Source organism: Gymnoscopelus braueri (assembly GCF_963280865.1).
Source record: "Gymnoscopelus braueri genome assembly, chromosome: 15".
NCBI lineage: Eukaryota > Metazoa > Chordata > Actinopteri > Myctophiformes > Myctophidae > Gymnoscopelus > Gymnoscopelus braueri.
In genome coordinates, this window is record NC_137620.1 from 30186950 (window position 1) to 30207367 (window position 20418).

The following is a 20418-nucleotide window of genomic DNA, read 5'->3' on the forward strand; positions in this document are numbered from 1 at the left end:
TATTTGCAAGTTGTTTGTACTTAAATACATATTCCTACATTCTGCTCTCATATTTGTTGTCACTCCAAGTCTTCCTTTCAGTAGCAATTTTATACAAAGGTTTTTATCAACAGTCTGTACAAAGTGGTCATAAGCCTCAAAGTGCCATCCATCAGTGGAGATCTACTGTAGCTGGACAGACACGGAGTGAAGCTCTCAGTCACAAAACAAACAGTGCCATAACTCAAATGACATTTACCAAAAGACATAGCATTAATGCTATACTTGTACACCCATAACAATGATAGTCCAGAAACCAGCTGACATTATTATAAGCAACTCAAATGAGTAGAAACGTTTGCAATTACATGATTTTGAGTGCCACAGAGACTGGTTGTGATTTATCTTCTTTGTTTAACTTAATTGATGCCGTTGTTTCATGCAAGTAAAATGAGAGCAAAAGATCAATGACAGACTCAGAATGACCATGCCACTAAAACACACTGGCTCTGAATAAACACAGCTCTGTATATAGTTTGGCTACTATGTAATGTGATGTAGGCTTGATATGACAACTTGATATGGTATTCAAAGTAAGAGTAACAAAAACAAAAATGAGTAAATGCAGTTCCATGATACCACTTAAAAAAAGATGATACAAAAACATGACATAAAATAAATTAGTAATTCAGAGTACAGCTCTGTTATATAGTCGTACCTTAGAAAAAAGTTTAATGTAAATTTGTCCACATAAAACACATACAAACAGCGCATACATAAAGTATTATAAAGTATAAATGTTTTTAATGTTGGCCTAGATTAGTTGTATGTTAACACATACTGTGTATATCTTGTCAAAAGTACATAATAATAAACAGGTCCTCAAAGGACTTAATGCAAAGTGACTGGACCATTTGGCCAAAGGTGGGTCCACTACAAGAGGTCTTTTGCATTGGCTTATGGCAAAAACAAATTGTGCGTATCATAAAACCTACAGATGACCATACTTAGTGTTTAGGTGATGAAGCATTTGAGGCTGGTATTTGTCTGACACAGACTCTGTAAAAAAGACTAACTTCTGGAGGGGATAGCAGTAGTCTAGCCTTCAATGTCAGAATTGATGCAAGAAGACCAAATTAGTTGTGGAATGCACCCAAGCTCTGAGGCAGAAAATAAGGAATGTAAAGTTGTGAAGGTCAACCCATAACACACATAATACTAAAAAATAACATATTACTGAATGAAATAGGCAAACGGCAAAGTGTGTCAGGTACACACTCTGATTCAGACAACCCCACACCCCCAAATGTCTTACTCTCTTACTTAACACCACTACAAAAACTGCTCTCTCAATTACATCTTGTAAAATGATAAGTCATAGCCCAAAATGGAAATATAAAAAAATATGTAAATGCAAACATATCATATAGTATAACAAGTATCCATAATATACAGGAATGCATTTTTTTGTTTTCTTCAAAATGATAGGATTTAGACAAATCTAAGGAATGTAGTTCTTGATAAGTGCCACTAGAGGTCAGCAAACATCCATGCTCACATGTCCAATCACGCTTTAAATATTTTGAAAGTACTGTTTCTTTTTTTTAACTATTCTGCCTGTGGACTAACATTATCTGCCCTTTATATCATTCCTTCATTCTGGGCCTCTTTCAATTCCTTGTCAGTTATTCCACATAGCAGCAGTTGTGGTGAGCTTTAGTGTTCACCAATTCAGAAAAGAATAAAAATGAAACAAAATCAACTAATTACATTCTTGATATCTCACAGTATAAATGACAACATTTTACCCAACACTGAATTGTATGTGCACAGTGGTCTCAACTGTCTCACTGAAAAACGAATTGCCATCTTGTCACTGTTACTGTATCAGAAAAAGAACCCAGATAGTTTTGTCATAGATGTGTCATAATGAAAACTCACCCATGCTGCCACGAGAGAAAATGTAATCTCAGCAAATACTGCTGAAACCCCAGCCTCTCCTTGTCTCTAAAATACATCGGCATCTTAGCTGTTAAGTCTTATTGATCTTTTGTTGTTATTTTCCGCCTGCATCTTTGTTTTCAGTCAAAAGTTGTCTTTCTCTTAATTTTGCACGGATGATCTCTAGAAAACCGTCTTATCTTATCTCGTGCATTCAGCTGGAGATCAGTTCCTTGTGCCGCTTGGCATCGAGTGTCTTAAGACTTAGCTGAAGTCTCCGACTGCCCATCCTCTGCTGATTTCCCACCGGCTTGGGTCTGTCTCCAGTTTTGCAGTCTCTGTTGGGACCGTATGGCTTGCTGGCTCAATCTCTGGGTAGGCACTCCTCCTCTGTGATGCCCTGGGCCTTGAGCTCCTCCAGGACGTTGTCCAAGTGCCCGGGGTCGGGGTAGCCGTGGCCCGTCAGGTTGGAGCCAAACTCCGTTTTGTGGTGCACTTCATTCCAGATGACTGTGTCTGACTCACCGGTGGTGCTGGATGTGCCCACTGAGAAGATCAGACGGCGGTCCCAAGCCACCAGAAGCAACCTCAGAACCTGGAAGAATAATGAGACGGAGGTGTTGATCTGATAGTCCGGGATTATGATGGTCATCATAATCCACATGTAAATCCCGGAAGAAAAAAACGATGTGATGAGAAGAGCGTTATAAAAAGTTAGCATCAGAGAGTTGCTTACCTTGCGTCCCTTCTCACTGTCGGGGAGGTAGCAGTGTCTGGGGAATCCACGGGCGGTGAATGGCTTGCCTGGGTTGGGATGCTCTGGACCCTGAGGAGGAAGTTGAAGGGGAATGTTGATTTAACTTTTAAATCTTTTTTAATTTTTTAAGATAGGTCAGTGTAGTAGAGAGACAGGAAACCAAGGGCAGAGAGCGGACAGTAGGCCTGACCTCAATTAGTCGATGATTCAACAAATCGATTGAGGTAGTCTGATTCGACTGCCAATCTCTCAGTCGAATCTTTCTTTTTTCATGATTCGACTGAGAGATTGGCCTAATTTGTTATATTAATTAATTAATAATTTGCCAAAAATAGGATATATATCATGTTTTATTGGGAGAAACCAAGCAAGTATATGTTAAATCAGACATTAAGCACCCCCACAGCCCAAATGGAATGATCCTCTATTGCATAACATTTTTAATTTGTTGCATGTTTTCATGATTCAACTACCAGTCGACTATAGGCAACATTTGGCCAATCAGATTCTATATAAATAATTAGTCGGGTCAGGCCTAGTGCATGGGTTCCCAAACTTTTCAGCCCGCGACCCCAAAATAATGCGGCCATTGACTTGCGACCCCACCTAACCCTGGAGGTAATTTATGCACATAAACTTGCACGTTCGATGCGCATTTGTAATGTATTAAAATGGTAAAATGTACTATTTCTATTTGTAATCATTTTTATATTGTATTTCATCCATTCTGTTGAATAAAAAAAAAAAATACATAAAATAATTTCGCGACCCCACTGTCAGTGTCCCGCGACCCTAAGTGGGGTCGCGACCCCAAATTTGGGAACCCCTGGCCTAGTGGACAGACATGTGAGACAAGACAGGGTTAGCTTCAAACCCGGGTCCTCATGCTCACAAGGAACATATGGTCTGTGCACTTCCTAGCTGAGCCACCAGACAGGCATCTCTCAAATGCCTATTTTGAATGCCTGTTTGCACCGTACAGGTGACAGCTCACAAGGTCACTTTTCACTGTGGCCTACCTGTACGTAGTACAGTATAATGACAACAAATAAGAAACGGAAATCACCCAAATGCATCATTAATATTGATACCTGGAACGCTTCTGTGTCACTTTAGATGCCTTTGGCTATTCAAAAATAGCGGATATACAAGCTCATAGCGCGGCACCGAGTGCCGCGCTACGAGCTTGTATATCTGCTATTTTTTAAAAATCGTGAAAAAATATTTGTTATATTTTTTTCAAAAAACTGTTAGGATTTAGATTTTTTAAAGAATCGCCTCAGGTCTTAATGGGTTAAAAATAACATGTTTTCTAGAAATGCCATTACGTAGACAACAGATCAGTTCAACATGTGGCATGGCTGTACCTGGATACCAGGGGGGATGTTGTAGATAATGCGGATGGTTTTGCAGTCGGGGTGACCTGGTAGTGAGTGTGGTATGACGTGGTACTCCATCTTGCCCGGGGGCTGGTTGCCAGTCTTGACCCCATAAATGGTCTTGCAGGTGGGGCACTGCAGGCTGCCGTCCTTGTTGCCATTATTGTACATGGCGACGAGGCATTGGAGGTGGTACTGGTGGCCGCACTGGGCCAAGCGGCCCACCGACTCTGCCCGAGAAATGCCACCCACTCCAGGGCCCTTGTAACCGGATGGGCCAGCGAGGGCCTCCATGCAGATAGTGCAGTCCTGAGATGGGGCAGCAAAGGTTTTTTTAATTTATAATAGCCAATCTAAATGGGCGTTAGACGGCATTAGTAAAGGAAAGGCTATAAGCAGTCACACCACCAAACAAATCCCGTATCCATATTAACAAGGCCTAACCTGAATAACCACCACCAATCAGAAAAGCTTTAATATGCATTTGTCTTTGAGGAAGTATATTAAGGACTCACTTCCTCTGGAGGATTGCGGACCTTCTGAAGGTACCTCTTCACCACTTCTTCAGGGGTCTTGCCTGTGGGCATTATGGGAACAAAGAGGGAGGGCAAGCCATGAGTCATGTCATGAGACAATGCACTGTAAAATGTACTAAATGAGGTGTGTGTGTGTGTGTGTGTGTGTGTGTGTGTGTGTGTGTGTGTGTGTGTGTGTGTGTGTGTGTGTGTGTGTGTGTGTGTGTGTGTGTGTGTGTGTGTGTGTGTGTGTGAGTGTGAGTGTGTGTACATCCACCCATGTCCTTAGTTTAACCCACCTTTGCGGGCCTGTTTCTTGGTCGTTTTGCGGCAACAGTGACCTAGGCCTGGTATAGGCTTGATGTCACTTTTGCTGACAGGCGGAGGGTGAAGCACCAGCTTAGGTGGGCGAGTCAGGCAGACAGGAAGACCTGCAGCGCTCATCAGGATGCCTGTAATACCTGGGAAAAGCAGCAGAGAGAGTTATTGTAATAGATATTATAACTTGGCCACATTGAGCCATGGTTTGAATGGTTTAACACACTGCTAATGGTTCCTTTTCTTTTATTGTTACTATTCTGACCATATTTCGGTGGCTGATACAATTTACACCGTAGGCATTTAGAAGACGCTCTTATTTTACTTACAAAGTGCAAGATCTGAGTAAATGGCATGCACCCTAGTCAACAAAGTGCTACAAGGTAGGTCAAAATCAAACCTAGCATCTGTCTAAACTAGACGGTATAGTTACAGCTATATTATTTAATTTTGAACCAATTGTTGTTGTTTTTTTTACTTTAAAACCAGAAACTCAAGTGGCAACTCAGATCCAAATTCACTGATGCCAAATCGTCCAGTAAGAATCATGCATTTTTGTCAGTCTTACCTGCTAAGGCGGGGTGCACAGGACTGGATCCATTCAGGTTCTTTACAGGAACCGTTGGTACTCTGAGATGCAAAACAAACAGAAACACACAGGTTAGACCACTTGCACACAAACGGTCAACACAAAATGCCCAAATCCGGTACGTAGAACAACATGTAGACAGAAGCAGAGCTGGTGACGGCTAAATGCTTGCTCACGGGTCACTCCGTGTTGGCAGCAGGCCATATCATGGTGCATTTGCAGAGTCATGCAGACAGATAAAGCGGCTGTAGCTTGGTGCTGAGAATAACACCTTGACCCAGTATGATGCCAAGTAGGCCACACGTGCCCATGAGGCTTAGACTGAACACAGTGCAACATATCAGGCTCGCATAATGTTATTGATTCTGATTCTGCTGAACGCAACTGAAAGATTGTGTGACGTTGCTTTGAAAAAAGCTGTGTTGTAATGTAACTAAGTACTGTACATTTATTCAATATTGGAGTATTTCCAATTCTCAGTACTTTTACTCCACTACATCTCAGAGGCAAATATTTCAACTTTTACTACACTACAATTATTTGAAAACTTTAGCTACTACCGTAGTTACTTTGTAGATTTTGATTATTATTACAAAACATACCCACCTCAGCCCTATATACATTTTGGCCATTTGAAAATAGCTGATCTACAAGCTCACAATGTGTCAAGATTGTAGATCTACTATTTTCAAAAGATTTTTATACATTTGAAAACATGTGAAATGGGACATTCTGCATAATGAGTCATATCTACTTTTGGTACTAGTACTTTTGTACTTTTACTCAAGTATATTTTTAATTCCAGACTTTTACTTGTAACAGAGTATTTCTACATTGCAGTATTGCAGTACTTTTACTTCAGTAAAACATTTTAGTAGATTTTCCACCACTGGAAAAAAAGTAAAATGTAAACACGTCTGTTTTTCTTTTTCTTCTTTTTTTTTCTTCAAACAAAGGCAGTTTAAGCACCTGGGTAATTAAGTAGTTCATAGTCATGGTTAATTATTTTACCCAATCTATTCAAGAAACTTTCAGTCAATTGGACGACAAATATATATACGCCTTTACTACGTGTAGCTTCAAACTAAAATGTATCAATGTCCTACCATATCTCAACCAATTGATAATCAAAACACAATTTATGATGATGACTATAACTGTAAGACCCTTCTCACATTTTGCTTGGATGTGTATGTATGTAACACACTCTCAAATCAATAAACTATACTCACGGTCTGCCAGTTTTGATGATAGTCATTGTTCTCGCTTGAAAGCAGCCAACAATTTGACTCCAAACCCAGTATCGTCTTACTGCAGTAATACTCTATCTACACTTGTTCCCACTTGACTCTCTCACACTTTGCTTTCCGTTCTGCACTTCTCCAATGTGTGGAGTTACAGTGTATCTTTGATATCCGTCTGCTAGGCCCTCTTCATCTCTTTGTGCCAGTAGTTGCGGTTATGTCTGTGTGTCTGCTCTCCTTCCCCCTATAGCTCTTATAGTCCTAATCCACCACTGATTAACCTCTGGTTGTAGGCCTGATCCACGTCACCAAAGGGATTACCTGCCAGTTACCACGCCACAGCACTGGGCTACCGTAAAATACAATCCGAAATCAGTTTGTTGATGTGAATTACACATCAACAAAAGGTTACAATAGTTTCATAGATACTGATTGAATTAGTTTGTACTTCATATAGGACACTCTCGGAAACAAGATGCTATACTGTATCTCAAGGGGTTATTCCTAATAAAGAATTTCGATGATGATGTACCAGAACGATCAGTTCACCTGTCCTCTGAACTCATGGATGGGGATAAATTTAGCTACAAATGCTAACAATTTCTGTATCATATTTTGATCTGATCAGGTTACCACAACAAGTTGTTGTGGTAACCTGAACCTCATATGAACTTCATATGTTGTTGTCAACAACATATGAAGTTCATATGTTGTCCCCGTGGGTGTCAGCCCCACAATGGCATGTGCGTCAAAGCTTTCGGTGCAGGGGAGGACGCATCGCTGTCACTCAAGGCGGCCGTGAGGGCGTGTTTGGGTTCCAGGGGCGCGGCCTCCGGAGGGAGTGCAGCGTAATTCTGAAGCACGCGTCAGGGGAGGGTCTCCCATGTGTGGCTAGAAAGTGGTCCACTGGAAAGTGTTTAACAGGATTACAATGACCTGATTATAAACTATACTAATGAAATGGTGATTTGTAATCTATTATAGCTGGTAATGTAATAATTTTTTTATCATTACGGTATATATATTTAATTGGTCAAACCTAAATAGCCTATTCTACGGATTCTGAATTATAATCACTGAAACTAATGAGGCAGGCTATGCTGGCACTAGCCATCTACATTCTGCCACTCTACATATCACAGATATCAAGGATGGGTCAGCATCAGCTTCTATTAGATCAACTGGACAAATACTGTTTGTTGTGTTACATAATTGTCAATAAGCATAGGCAGTGTCCAAGCTACAGCATCATGTTCCCGTGCACGTACACTAGGTCAAAAGTGCTTGTTGACATCCACTAAATGACAAAATGTGATGACTCACTGATTCACTCACATTCTAGATTTACTGTACATTCCCTGAATGAAATGATGCAAGCTGTTGTGTTGATTGTATTGATGGATGCCTGAAAACGCCCACAGTGGGTATAAATCATTTTAGCAGAAGTGTGTGTGCCCGGCAGTAAAGCTATGTGAGCCACAGAAGATGGAGAAAGGGAGGGTGGGAGAAAAGGAGAATAAAGGTGGGATTGGAGGAGTAGAGGTGGCGGGTCAATGAGTCTAAGCTAATCTGCCAGCATTAGTGAAGCCTCCATCTGGACCACTGGATCACGGTAACATAAGAAGCTGCAGCACGTGTTTACACAAAAACAAACCCAAACCTTGAATCATAGGCGGCGGTTGAGCCTGACAATTGGGAAGGCTAGGAGATCTGGCTTGAGGCTGGGGGGGTAGGCCGCACGCGAAGCTAAAAATTGTGTTTTGGGGGCGGATTTCTTTTCGTTTTTTGGTTACTTTATTTCGGTTTTAGGGTTAGGGATAGGGTTAGGGTTAGGTTAGGGTTATGTTATTTAATTCTTATTTTTGCCTGATTTTACTCATTTATTACTAAAAGAAAAAAACTAAATAATGCTGCGCAAATATATTATATATAATTTGCACACTTCCCAGAATTTCCCAGCATAACATTTTGGAAGGCTTAGCCTACCCTAGCCTTCATTACCCGCCGCCTATGCCTTCACTCTATTATTAACATTCTAATAATTCCTTATCACTACGCACCAACTCAGACACAAACACAAATAAATGAAGGCCACTGACACTTACAGAAAACAAAACACAGGAAAGAAGCAACTGCTGTGCAGACTAAAGGGCATTCTCGAGTCGGTACCGAGTTTCTTTGACAGTGATTTGTCACTCAAGCGCGACTTTCTCAACAACAAACATTACATAATAAGTTTTAAACTCATAGATACCTATTTTGGTAAAGAAGTAATCCACCTGAAGCATATTTATGAGGTCAATATTCTTCTTCTTATCATTATTATTATGTTTGATAGTTTATTCCTACATTAATACACTGCTTTCATGCACAATAAAAAAGAAAGATATTTAGCATGTAACTCTGACGTTGAAGTGTACAAGGTTTTAACCAATAACACCAATGAACAAACTGTAAAAAAAAAAAAAAATATTCATACAGATAAGGATTTCCAAGGAAGTGTATCCAACTTAATACTTAAGCAGCCACAGGATTCAAAGTGTAGTGAAGTAGGCTAATTTATAGTTTGTAGCGTGATTGTGTTGTTCGACATAGATAACCAATTTGCACAAGCTGTAGAGACGGATCAGAAAAGACTTTATCTGTCACGTTGGCCGTTTTACAGCAGCAGGTATGACCATCTGTCAGCATGCATCACATGACATCTAAGTGACCAGACCCACCATTCAACTTTGTACTTACGACTAGCATAGTATTGAGGAAGGGATTGAACAGGACCATTCATAAGGAATTGAGATAGGGATTGAGGAAGGGATTGAACAGGACCATTCATAAAGTATTGAGGTAGGGATTGAGGAAGCGATTAAACAGGACCATTCAAGTGTGTACTTAAGATTGAGGTAGGAATTGAACAAGAATAATGAAGACTAACCCTGATACTAACCACTGTTCATCTGGTGTTTAATAATGGACTGGAATCAAAATGCTTAGTTGGCCGTATGGAAAATATGTCCAAAATAATTCCTCAATACGGTGTGTCAAAAATAATCAGTTATTACATGAATATCTAATCCCTTTAGTCGATTTGCTAAATGCACAGTATAGAATATATATCCATTCTATCTATCAAGTATCCATCTGCAGTATCTATCTGTATATATACAGGATAGACTTTTCCTATCCTCTCTCTCCTAAGAAGAGCACATCATTATTTACAAGTCTAGAGGCATACATGTCAATATTGACACGCATTTTATGTTATATGATGAAGAAAGTACCTAAAATTATATTTCCTTGGTGAAGTTGGTGATCCATTTAGTAAGATAATCGTCACTGTTCTCATTCCATCAACATCAAGACAGCTTCAGTAAAAATCTGTCTTCCTGTACATACAGTACTAGTCAGACTTCGAAATAAGACTTTGATAGGCAGTGATAATATGATGTGAAGCTTGAAGCATTAAAGATTAGTCAATGTAGGTTTTATTTTGAAGTCCGCCGCCTACTGGAAGTCCACAAAGTCTCTCTCTCTTAATGTTGGTTAGGTGCAATACCAAAATGTTATTAAAAGTTTTTTGAAAGAAATATGTTTCTTTAGTCTTTACTACAGCATGGCATCTTTGTATTTCCTGACCTGAGGTCTCTCTCACAGACGCATGAATGCACACGCACGCATGCACACGCACGCATGCACACGCACGCATGTACACACAAAGTTCATGTCTTTGGCTCAACATTGTTCGGCAAATGGGAACCAGGCTCTCAGCTGGTCCCACAAACATTGCCATGGCTACCAACCAAACACAAGTGTGCGCACGCAGTTGGGGACAATGGGCCTCCAGGAATGAGAAAAGCCTGGTAAGGGAATTGAGGCACATGGAGTGAAGTCCAAAGGAGGGATTTCTACGTATGAAAGTACACTTTCACCACAACACCCTTCACTAGCTTAATAGGTAGGGCAAGTGATTTCCTTTGGTTAAAATAAGTGTTAAATAGATAAAGTGTAAATAAAGTGTAAAAAACACTTTACAACACAAAAAATACGTTATTTTCTATCGATTACTCACTCCATGGAGACTTGAATTCATGGATATTTTTTTGTTTTTGTCGCATTCCTAAGCCAATAATTTGATAACGAGCAGTGGGTTCCAGTAGGAGACACTAAGGAGACTCTTTGTGTCTCTTACCGGAACCGCTGCCGGTTTAAGTCTCCATGGGGTGAGTAAACATTTTGGGGGTGAGCCCTTTAAGCTTGTATAATTTTATTTTCGTGTGTAAAGCACTTTGTAAATTTGTTTTGGAAAAGGGCTGTACAAATATAGTTTATTAAATGTATTATTAACAGCAAACTGAAAATAATGGGCAATTGTGATGATAATTGGAAAACTGAAAATAAAAAATAAAAACGTACATCATATTGTTATTGTGAGCACAATATTGTGTATCGTATTGTATCAGGAAATTTGTGTATCGTGTTGTGACTGCCAAATATTTGCAAAGATCCTGTTTAGCTCATGAAGCAAAACATCTCACAGATCTTGACTATGCTGCTGATCAGCTCCTCTCAGCTCAAGTGCTTCTCACTTCATTGGAAGAGACTGCTGGAAAGGTGGGCTTGATGCTTAATGCTAAAAAAAACTGAATGTATGATTCTGAATGTATGATTCTCAACAAGGACTCGGATCATCAACCAATCCTGGCAAAGGACGGATCCATCGATCCCCCAACCAATGGGGTAGATGATTTTAAGTACTTGGGCTCCTATGTGACGGAGAGTAAAAGGACTTTCATTATCAAAAAGGGTCAAGCCTGGATGGCACCTTCAGTATATGAGGCTGTTAATTCGAGTGTAGAACATGTCCTGGAAAGACCATCCAACAAAGCGAGATATATATGGAGTCAGACATGCTACTAATTTCCACTACTATCAGTCACCCAAAGATGTGCTGCTTTTGCTGGACAATGCTACAGAGATAAAATCATCTCTGACGTACTCTTCTGGAGACCATTAAAGCAATGAGAGATCAATCAAACCAGAGTTTTTTAACACAGCGGACGATGGATGATGAAGTTAGTTTTAAATGGCTAAATAATTGAGTATTTCTTCCCTAATAAAGAACTACAGTGGGCACGCTTCTTACTGATGTTGAACTGCAATGTTTGGCCCAAGGTTAAAAGTGTGACTCATTCATTAAATATAATTAATGTCTATCAAACACCTGAATTTAGGATCAAGTGAGTCATTAAACTGGCTGTACTTTATGGCATTAGGAAAGTGAACAAACATGTCATGAAATGAATGCAGAACATGCTATGCACCATCTGATCTAATCTGAAGTCAGTGTTGAGTTGAGTGAGATACAGAGTGCCCAACGTCTATAGAACAGCAGTATCAAACCATGAAAGACATATTTGCTCTTGTGAAAAGTGTGGCTTTCAACATTGGGCTTGAAAGAGATCCCTAGACAAAGACAGTTGCTGTCTGAAGTGTGCAAGTGTAGTTCAAAATGCATTTTGAATATGTCCCAAGTCCAGCAGATTTTCATTTGTAGTTCAGAACGCATCTCTCCTCAGTTAGAATCTGCAGTTAGATTTATTAAATCCCAGATTAACAGAAAAGAAAAAACATTGGTCAGTATAAAGACAGATTCATGTTCCAAAATTAAGAAGTGGTACTGTAGCCTACTTCTTTTGCTCATTTCCAGTTTGTGCTGGACAAGATCATTTTTGGTACTTGCTCACGACAAACTTTACCTCAACAAAAATCACGCACTTCACTCCTGAGCGTACATTAAAACTGAAACTCACCAACAGATCAGTGTGACAGGTGCCCCATTCAAAATTAGGAAACGTTATGCATAGTTTTGGTACGGCGTTACTGTAAAATCTCTTTGGGAACTATTGGCCAGGCACTAGCAAACGTTCTTAATAAACATCTTCCACTCTTCCCAGCCCTATGCTCTTTGGACATAATGCCAAAAATAACCAAAAATTCTCAGAAAAGTGAATAATCCTTGCTGCTTCAACAATTACAAGACCATTCTCAAAAGCAGAGCATGGGCTGCATTGTTCTAAGATATTTTTTTTCCAGAAAGATAAGTTGAAGCATTAGCCATGTGGTCTAATGCTAAAACTTTAATTCTGATAGACCGCTACTATATATTTATACATTTTTAAAGCATGCATTCTTGTCTCTATGTGCATGCATACTGTATATATTTATGTTTCAGATTGTATGCATGTCTTTTTGATCTGTTGTGAAATTTGGTTGAGTATGTTGCTATGCTCAACTGTTGATGGTTTCTGACCTGTCTGGTGGCATGTATTCTGAAGCCCAAAGTATGCAAATCAACAAGGCAGGTGTGTCAACAGCGAGGCTTTAGAAAGTTTAGAGGCTCATGACTGAGCGAGCGATCGAGTGCCCTTCCGAGCAGCCAATGGCCTTGCATGTTGACAAGCGCACCGTCCCAGTTGGCAGTATCACCAATTTGCATTTACAAATTTTGTTAGCGGGCAAGCTAGCTAGCTACATAATGTAAACAGACTACGGTAGTTGCAAGACACTTTGGATTTTAAACTGGGGTTGGCTGGCTATGTTTGTGGAGGAGGCAGTCCTTTATTTTACACCTGGTGACCCCTAGGCCGGGTTGTAACAACCCGTAGGCTTATATACTGCTCTATATCTATATGTAAAATAAATAATTGGAAAGATAAAATGATAAACATACACTTTGTTTAACTGGAGTCATCCCTGCTATTACACTCATCTTTGTGAGGTTTGCGCCCCTGTAACTTCACATTATGGTAAGTTTCGTATGACCAAATTTGAACAGAAGTACATCTACTTTAATACAGTGCAATATATTTTTTAGCAGTTACAAAGTCTTGTCTCCATGTGATCAAGATGTATGTCAGATTTTTCTAATTCCATTTTGTTTGACTACGATTGGCTTTCAAAGTTTGTGGGAGGGGCATGTTTGCACGTAATGCCACAAGCATTGCTGGACCCATCAGTGAGAAACTTTGAATGCACACTCCCAGTAGTCCAAGGAAGAACCTCCATTCAAAGGTATTCACATTGTCCTGGTATAGCACCACCATGAGGCCAATTTTTGCTAAACACATTGTTCTATGTTACTCCTACAGATTGTTGTTCCATGTTATTAAAGTTTGCAGGAGTGGCCCATTTCTCACAAAATGCAACAAATAATGCAGACACTGTTTCATTGCTGTGAATGTTTGCACACACACTCCTCCTAGCTTGACAAAGAAATGCCATACCGTTTTCAAATTAGCCTGATGGTGGCAATAGAACAATATGTTTTATTCATAACTCCTGAATTGTAGCTCATACTATCAAAGTCTTATGACTGGATTCCGAACATTGCTGGCTCACAATAACCTACCTGGCCTGGCGGAGGACTGTGCTCCAATGAGCACACTCTAGTTTTGCATTTTCTTTTACATTGACAGAACCGAATGTGAAAAACCATTGGTGGTATCCTTTAAGCACTATTTGAAATACATTAACTTACAATTCACAAAGCTAAGTGACACATTTGCGCTGCATCAAAAGCAGACCAAAGCAGATAAGTCTAGGTGACTGGCTACTCACCCAGAGGCTATGAGGGCACGTGACTGGGCCATGGCAATCCGCTGCAGGGCGGGCCGGCTCAGCCCTGCGAGGCTGGCCCGCGGCGGAAGAGGTGCGGCGCAGGCAGCAGCACCGGTTGAAGCCACCGGGCCTAAGACACGGGCAGAGGGTGAAGGTGTGCAGGTGGAGGCAGCTGTAGAGATGAGGGACGGAGCCGGGGCGGTTGCTGTAGACGGGACAGAGGACGCCGAGAGGGACGACGACATGGAGGGATGAGGGGCAGAGGTGGCATTGGAGGAGGGAGTGACGGAGGAAAGAGGAGGCGGCGGAGGAGGAGGAGGCGGGGGGAGAGGTGGAGGCGGGGGCCGGGTGGAGGACAGGGAGAGAGCTGCGGTGGCCGAGCCCAGGAGGGAGAGAGAGTGGGCAAAACCTCCGCCACCGACACCGGGACCCCCGCCGCCGCCGAAGACGCTCAGACCAATACCCCCCATCCCTACACCACCAGCAGCCCCACCTATGGATGTCCTGTGAGGGGATAGCGATCGGGACAGGGCCGGTGGTCGAGGGAGGGTCAGTGAGTAAGACCCTCCAAGGGCAGGATAACCCCCCAGTTTTGGACTAGGGGGTTTATTCTGGGGCGGCCTGCGACCCAGGGTGTGAGCTGTCGACAGGGCCCCCGCTTTGACACTCAGTACCAGCATACACTGTTGACAGGCACAGGGCTGTCCCAGGGAGGTGATGGCCGACGCGGGAAGTGCCCCGCTTGGATAAGCACTTCCGTTGCCCATGCCGCCGCCTCCCCCACCCATACTCATCCCCATCCCCATGCCCGCACCGGAGATGCCCGCTCCCAGGAATCCCCCAGGCGGCGGCCCCCAGGCGTGATGTGACTTGGGCAGAGGTCCCGACACGAGCGGGTAGGCCAGATCAGAGCGGCGCTGGATGCGTCGGCAGCGCTGCGTCTGCCCATTGATTTGGGTCATGCTTTGAAAGTCAATGAGGTAGCAGAAGCCCAGTGGTGACAGGTCCAGCCAGGGCTGCTGGCGATCGCGAGCCGCCTGGATGGCGATGCCGACCTCCGTGTCGTAGGCGGTCCAACCCCCAGCGTCGTTCTCCCACTCCCACAGCCAGCCCTGGCCAGGCGCAGAGGTGGGATCGTAGAAGCTACGTCTCACCGGGCGAAGGGTACCTAGGGGTAGGGCACATACCCAGCAGTGCACATTATGACACATGACATATGACACATTACACACGATGACATAACCTGATGACACATGAGTCTGCTGGACATGTATTGACACAAAATGTATTTATGTTAAATGTATTATGTTAACCACACAAGCCTGATTTATACTTTGTCGTACGGTGGTGATGCGTGGTCAAAGTAGGTGATCTAGATAAGCTGAAAGAAAAGATTTGAAAAGATTTGAAGATTTTCGCATATAATGACATGGCCAAATTCGGGATGCCAGGTTGAAAGTGGTTAAATGTATGTGTTATGTTATTATTTTTTAGGGATAGCCTATTACCCAAAACTATGACTCACCCAAATCAATTTGCTGAGGACACTAAATTCATTTTGGGGAGAGGAGATAAATGTTTGCTGGATATGGGGCTGCAACAATATTTGCAGTGTACAAGCAGATTAAAACCCTAACAAATTCAACATGTCTGTGTGTATATGTTCGCTAAGAGTTTGGCCAAACAGTCAAACAGGTTGCCCCCGGTAACAGCACACCATGGTCTGAATTCTGATTGGCTGTCAGCCTTGATCCAGCCCAAAGCTGACTGTGTTTGCTTTCCCAGAGTGTCCAGGGTAACTCCAGAGATTCTTCATAAATCCTTCTCATACCAGATTCTAAGGTGTTTCTAAGGCAAAGTGGCCAATGGATTGCCAAGAAATATAAGGAAACAAAAACAAGTAATGAATGCCGAATAATGAAGCTTTTTTGGGGAATTAATCAGTTTTCATGAATCAGTTTTGTCAAGTGCAGCTTTTCCACAGGAGACCTCGTCTTTCACCCTCCATTTGCCTATGTGAATGTTCTGTAGTTCAGGTGGAATACTCACTTTTGTTAATATGATTAACCACTCAAACACGATATGCTTTGTTGTACGTCAAATAACAAAAATAGCAAGCTCACAACGCACCACAATGCGATGCATTGTTTGTGAGTTTGTAGATCTGCTATAGTAATATTTTTGCTGAACGTTCACCTATTTATTGTCAAATGTTCGGTGAGTCATATTTTGACATGACCAGTATAGGGATGCTAGGTGGTTTATATGATTAATAACAATGGTCGATAAAGTGCACTTCTCAATAACTCTAAAGGCGGTTACACACCGGCGAATATGCGAATATACGCAAAATTCGGACTCGTTCCGAATAATTAAAAGACGCTTTTTTCGCTCCGCGAAACTGGTGTGGAAGCTTGCATTGACTTTATAAGGTTTTTTTAAAAAAACGTATTATTCGCATGAAAAAAATCGCCCCGGTGTGTAAGGACCTTAAAAGTTGGAAATAGTACTCTAATAGTCTGTAGCCTTTAAAATGAGGCAGGGTTTGTGCATAATTATTATTATTATTTATTTATTGTGATTCATGGCCCCCCCTCAACCATCTCTGTAATATCTAAATGCATTTAACTCATGATTGAAAAGCTACGTTTAAAGTTTTGCAGAGTAAGTTGTCAAGTATAAACATTTAACAGTGCCAGGCATAGAACAGGGTCATTTATACAGTTGGCACCCATCAGTGACCTCAGATTACTGATATCCCTCCCTCCTCCCCTCTCTCATTCTTTCACTAGGGAACACCACCCCTTTTCTCACCCCTCCAGCTCTTGCTGAATTTGGGGGGTATACAAGGGCTTTTGTATTAGCTTGAAGTTGAGAGGAGAGCAATGGTTGGAGTCTGTTGTTGATTCTCAATTTTGCCGCCTGCTTTCTTTCCTCCTTCCCTCCCTCATCAGGACTAGATAACAGTTATGTTACGCAGGCAGGATACATGTGAATGCAACATGCCAGGGCAATATGTCTTAGAAATTAGGTACATTATAATATATTATGCAAGGCCAAATACATGTCCAGGTACATAATATTAAATGGGTCTCTAAATCGTATCATTAATTGTCATGTTTATCGCGTTAGCTTTTCCATCTCCCATACCTGGAGCATTGTGTGGAATGTGTGCATTATGACAGCTCATCTACTGTACTGGGTGGGAGCCCCCAAACCCCTCAGGCAATGCCACATTTTGCCCACCAAAACATCAAAGAATAAAATGGCCTGCATGTGACTGGCCACTGGAATGCTCTCCTGCAGGAAAAACAACTCATGATTCCTTTGCACCAAAAATAACACCAATAACAGTTCAAAAAAATGGGCACGGATCAAAACAGCTTGAAAACGTAATAACTAAACAGGCCCTTCGGCCCAGATTACACGTACGCAGCCTATATATGTATCTTTTCTGGTTTGTATAGCGATGTAGGCTAGTACCACCACTAAAGATGCTGTCGGGGTGATGCTGTCAGCATCTCCTACCTGTGTCTTGTCGGAACTGGTGCATGGAATGCAAGTCGATGATGTAGGGCGAGAGGCGAGAGTCCACCTGGCCCAGCACGACGCTACCACTCCGCGGGTCGCTCCGGATGACTGCCTCGATGTGGTGGGAGACGGCCGGGCTGTAGGGCCGCCAGCGTCCGTGTTCGTTGAGCCATTCCCAGACCACCACGGCGGACGCTAGTAACATCCTACTCCTGCAAAGGGAACGAGGAAAAAACACACACAAAGCCATGAACGCAAGCCCAGGGGTGGTCACTCATTTTCATCTAAAGATACCCATCTTCTTACTCCGCCTCGCATCCCTGTGCAACGGGCGCTGCATCCATCTTGTAGAGTTTTTTGCAAAGCCCAGATGTGTCTCATCATATCTCCCCGATGTGTGTTTTTAATAGCTGTGCGGCTCTGGTGATGACATTATACAGAACCTGTACCTTTCATGGTGATGTGTTCGTTGTGGGCGCAGCGATCACTCCATCCTTCGAGCCCAGGGCGCAGACCAGAAAGAAAAGCAGTAGCTAGGGCACAAAACCGTGCAGGTTCATTGCATTTTTACTCCCTATGCAGATAAAGTGACGTCTACTGAAATCATTTCTATGGCTACAATCAAGTTAGGGTGAGAGAGGATGCGATTTGGCTTGTTTTTTGGAGGTGCAGCACTCGTGAAGTGGGTTACTGTGACAGAACGCTTTGTATCTGCATTGTATCTCAACGCGTTAGAAAAACGTTACAATGTAACGGTTAATGAATCCATCAGTGGAACGTTCTTCTGAGGCAGGGACGGACGGACGGGACCAAGACAACATAGCCTGTTATGTATGATGAGCTTCTTGAACTCTTAACTACGAAATACGTGAAATATTTACCAATGTAGGGTTTAGCTCGGCCTCGGTATTTCCAGTCAAATCAAACAACTATTATTATGTACGATAATTTAGCGATAATCCATCTCGCTCTGAAATGTCTTGCTGCTGTTGTGGTCTTGAGGAAAAAATCCTGGGCTTCACTTTACAACATTGCTTTGCATTATTTGCGTTGCTGGCTGCTCCATGTCACTGTGGCTTGTTATACCTCGGAATCACCCAAAGTGACAGAGAGACACCGCTGGAAATCATTTGTTGCCCCGGCAAAAACTGACATTTATGTGCGTGCGTGGATACTAGCATGCACATTGGCACGCCCTAGATAGCAAAATCATCCAATCAAATTCAAGAAACACGATCCTTTCATTGAATATTCCGCCAATGATGAATAGCTTATTTTGCCATACATTCCTTTATTATTTCCGATCATTTCGATCATTTGTGTCACATAATAGATCCTTGCACGTTTAAACTTACTCGTATTTGATTAAGCTAAATAAATTGCTAAAGAGAGTGGAGATGCCGGGGATTGAACCCGGGACCTCATACATGCGAAGCATGCGCTCTACCACTGAGCTACATCCCCAACTGCCACTGATGTGTGAAGAAATACCTATAAAAATGCAAAAGAGACAAGAGAAAAGTCATGTTAGTTTTACAAAAAGTAATTCATAATAACTTAGCGTTATCCAAAAAACTATTCAACATGGAGGGTTGCACTCGGAAATAAAAGTCCACATTTTTATTGTTGTCACATTGACAAGATGACAAACGTTTCGGCTATCCAGCCTTCATAAGTGTCAAAATCAAAAATGTTGTCAGAAGCCCTGAGCAAGAGAAGAGGTTTTTCATGTAACACTCAACACTGAAGCGGCTTCCTACAACTAGAGGTTCTCACATCATCTCACACGCGGCGGCCCTCACACCTAGATTCCAGGTTAGCATTGGAGATCAATATAGAATTATAAAAGTATCATTAAACACTCTACCTCTTCCTCCGATAAATACTGACAAATAAAGATCTTCTGGCTATGAAGTTGTTGCAGAATATTAAACCAGAATCTAAAAGCCTCTCTAGCAGCCCCTAGAGTCCGTGCTGCTCTTTACACCCAACTGGAAATTGGACGATAGATAGGTGATCGAAAGTCTTGACGTCTTGACCAACTGCTGAGGAAAAGGTGTTGCCAAAATCAGTGGGGAACCCTGGGGATCATCCGGGAGTCTTTAGATTATTGAGATACCTTGTATGAAAAGTTTTCAACCTGAGGGTGGTGGCAGAGGATAGGTCATGGGGCTTACCGAAATAGGTTTCCATCTACCACCACCACGGAGAGGGAGCATGAATGCTCAGTCAGTAGGTTTCATTACATTTTTAGATAATTGTGTGCAAGTGGAAAGTTTGGTCTAAGGGTGGCGCTAGAGCAAAGGCAATGGGAACACTGAAAGCAGCAGGTCTCATCCTTGCTGAGTGCATACATATTTCATGGCAATCTGTATTAGATTTTGAGATATTATGTGTGGCAAGTATTTGAAACACATGTCAGGCACTCAAGAGGATAATAGATTAAAAAAAAAACTTTAATATCATGGCTGAACAAAGATAAAAAAAAACACACCTTTATCAGGGCAAATATAAAATGGGCGCCTTTAGGCTGCTTCCATATATGTTGAAA

General features: G+C 41.9%; 1 protein-coding gene across 3 annotated transcripts; it reads right to left on the reverse strand.

Annotated features, from left to right (window-relative positions):
- Positions 1-18901, reverse strand: dtx4a (deltex 4, E3 ubiquitin ligase a). 3 transcript variants are annotated; one of them, XM_080451433.1, is made up of 10 exons: positions 18749-18901; positions 18317-18400; positions 17865-18079; positions 14337-15504; positions 5458-5519; positions 4871-5032; positions 4572-4633; positions 4045-4365; positions 2657-2746; positions 1-2515 (listed from the first exon to the last, which is right to left on the reverse strand). In XM_080451433.1, exons 3-10 carry the CDS (start codon positions 18070-18072, stop codon positions 2285-2287), a joined length of 2304 nt encoding a protein of 767 aa, XP_080307559.1. In that variant the 5' UTR covers positions 18073-18079; positions 18317-18400; positions 18749-18901; the 3' UTR covers positions 1-2284. The 3 variants fall into 3 exon arrangements, with proteins under 3 accessions (XP_080307559.1, XP_080307560.1, XP_080307558.1); XM_080451434.1 differs by lacking the exon at positions 18317-18400; XM_080451432.1 differs by lacking the exons at positions 18317-18400; positions 18749-18901 and having other exon boundaries at positions 17865-18299.
- Positions 18902-20418: the final 1517 nt, after the last annotated feature.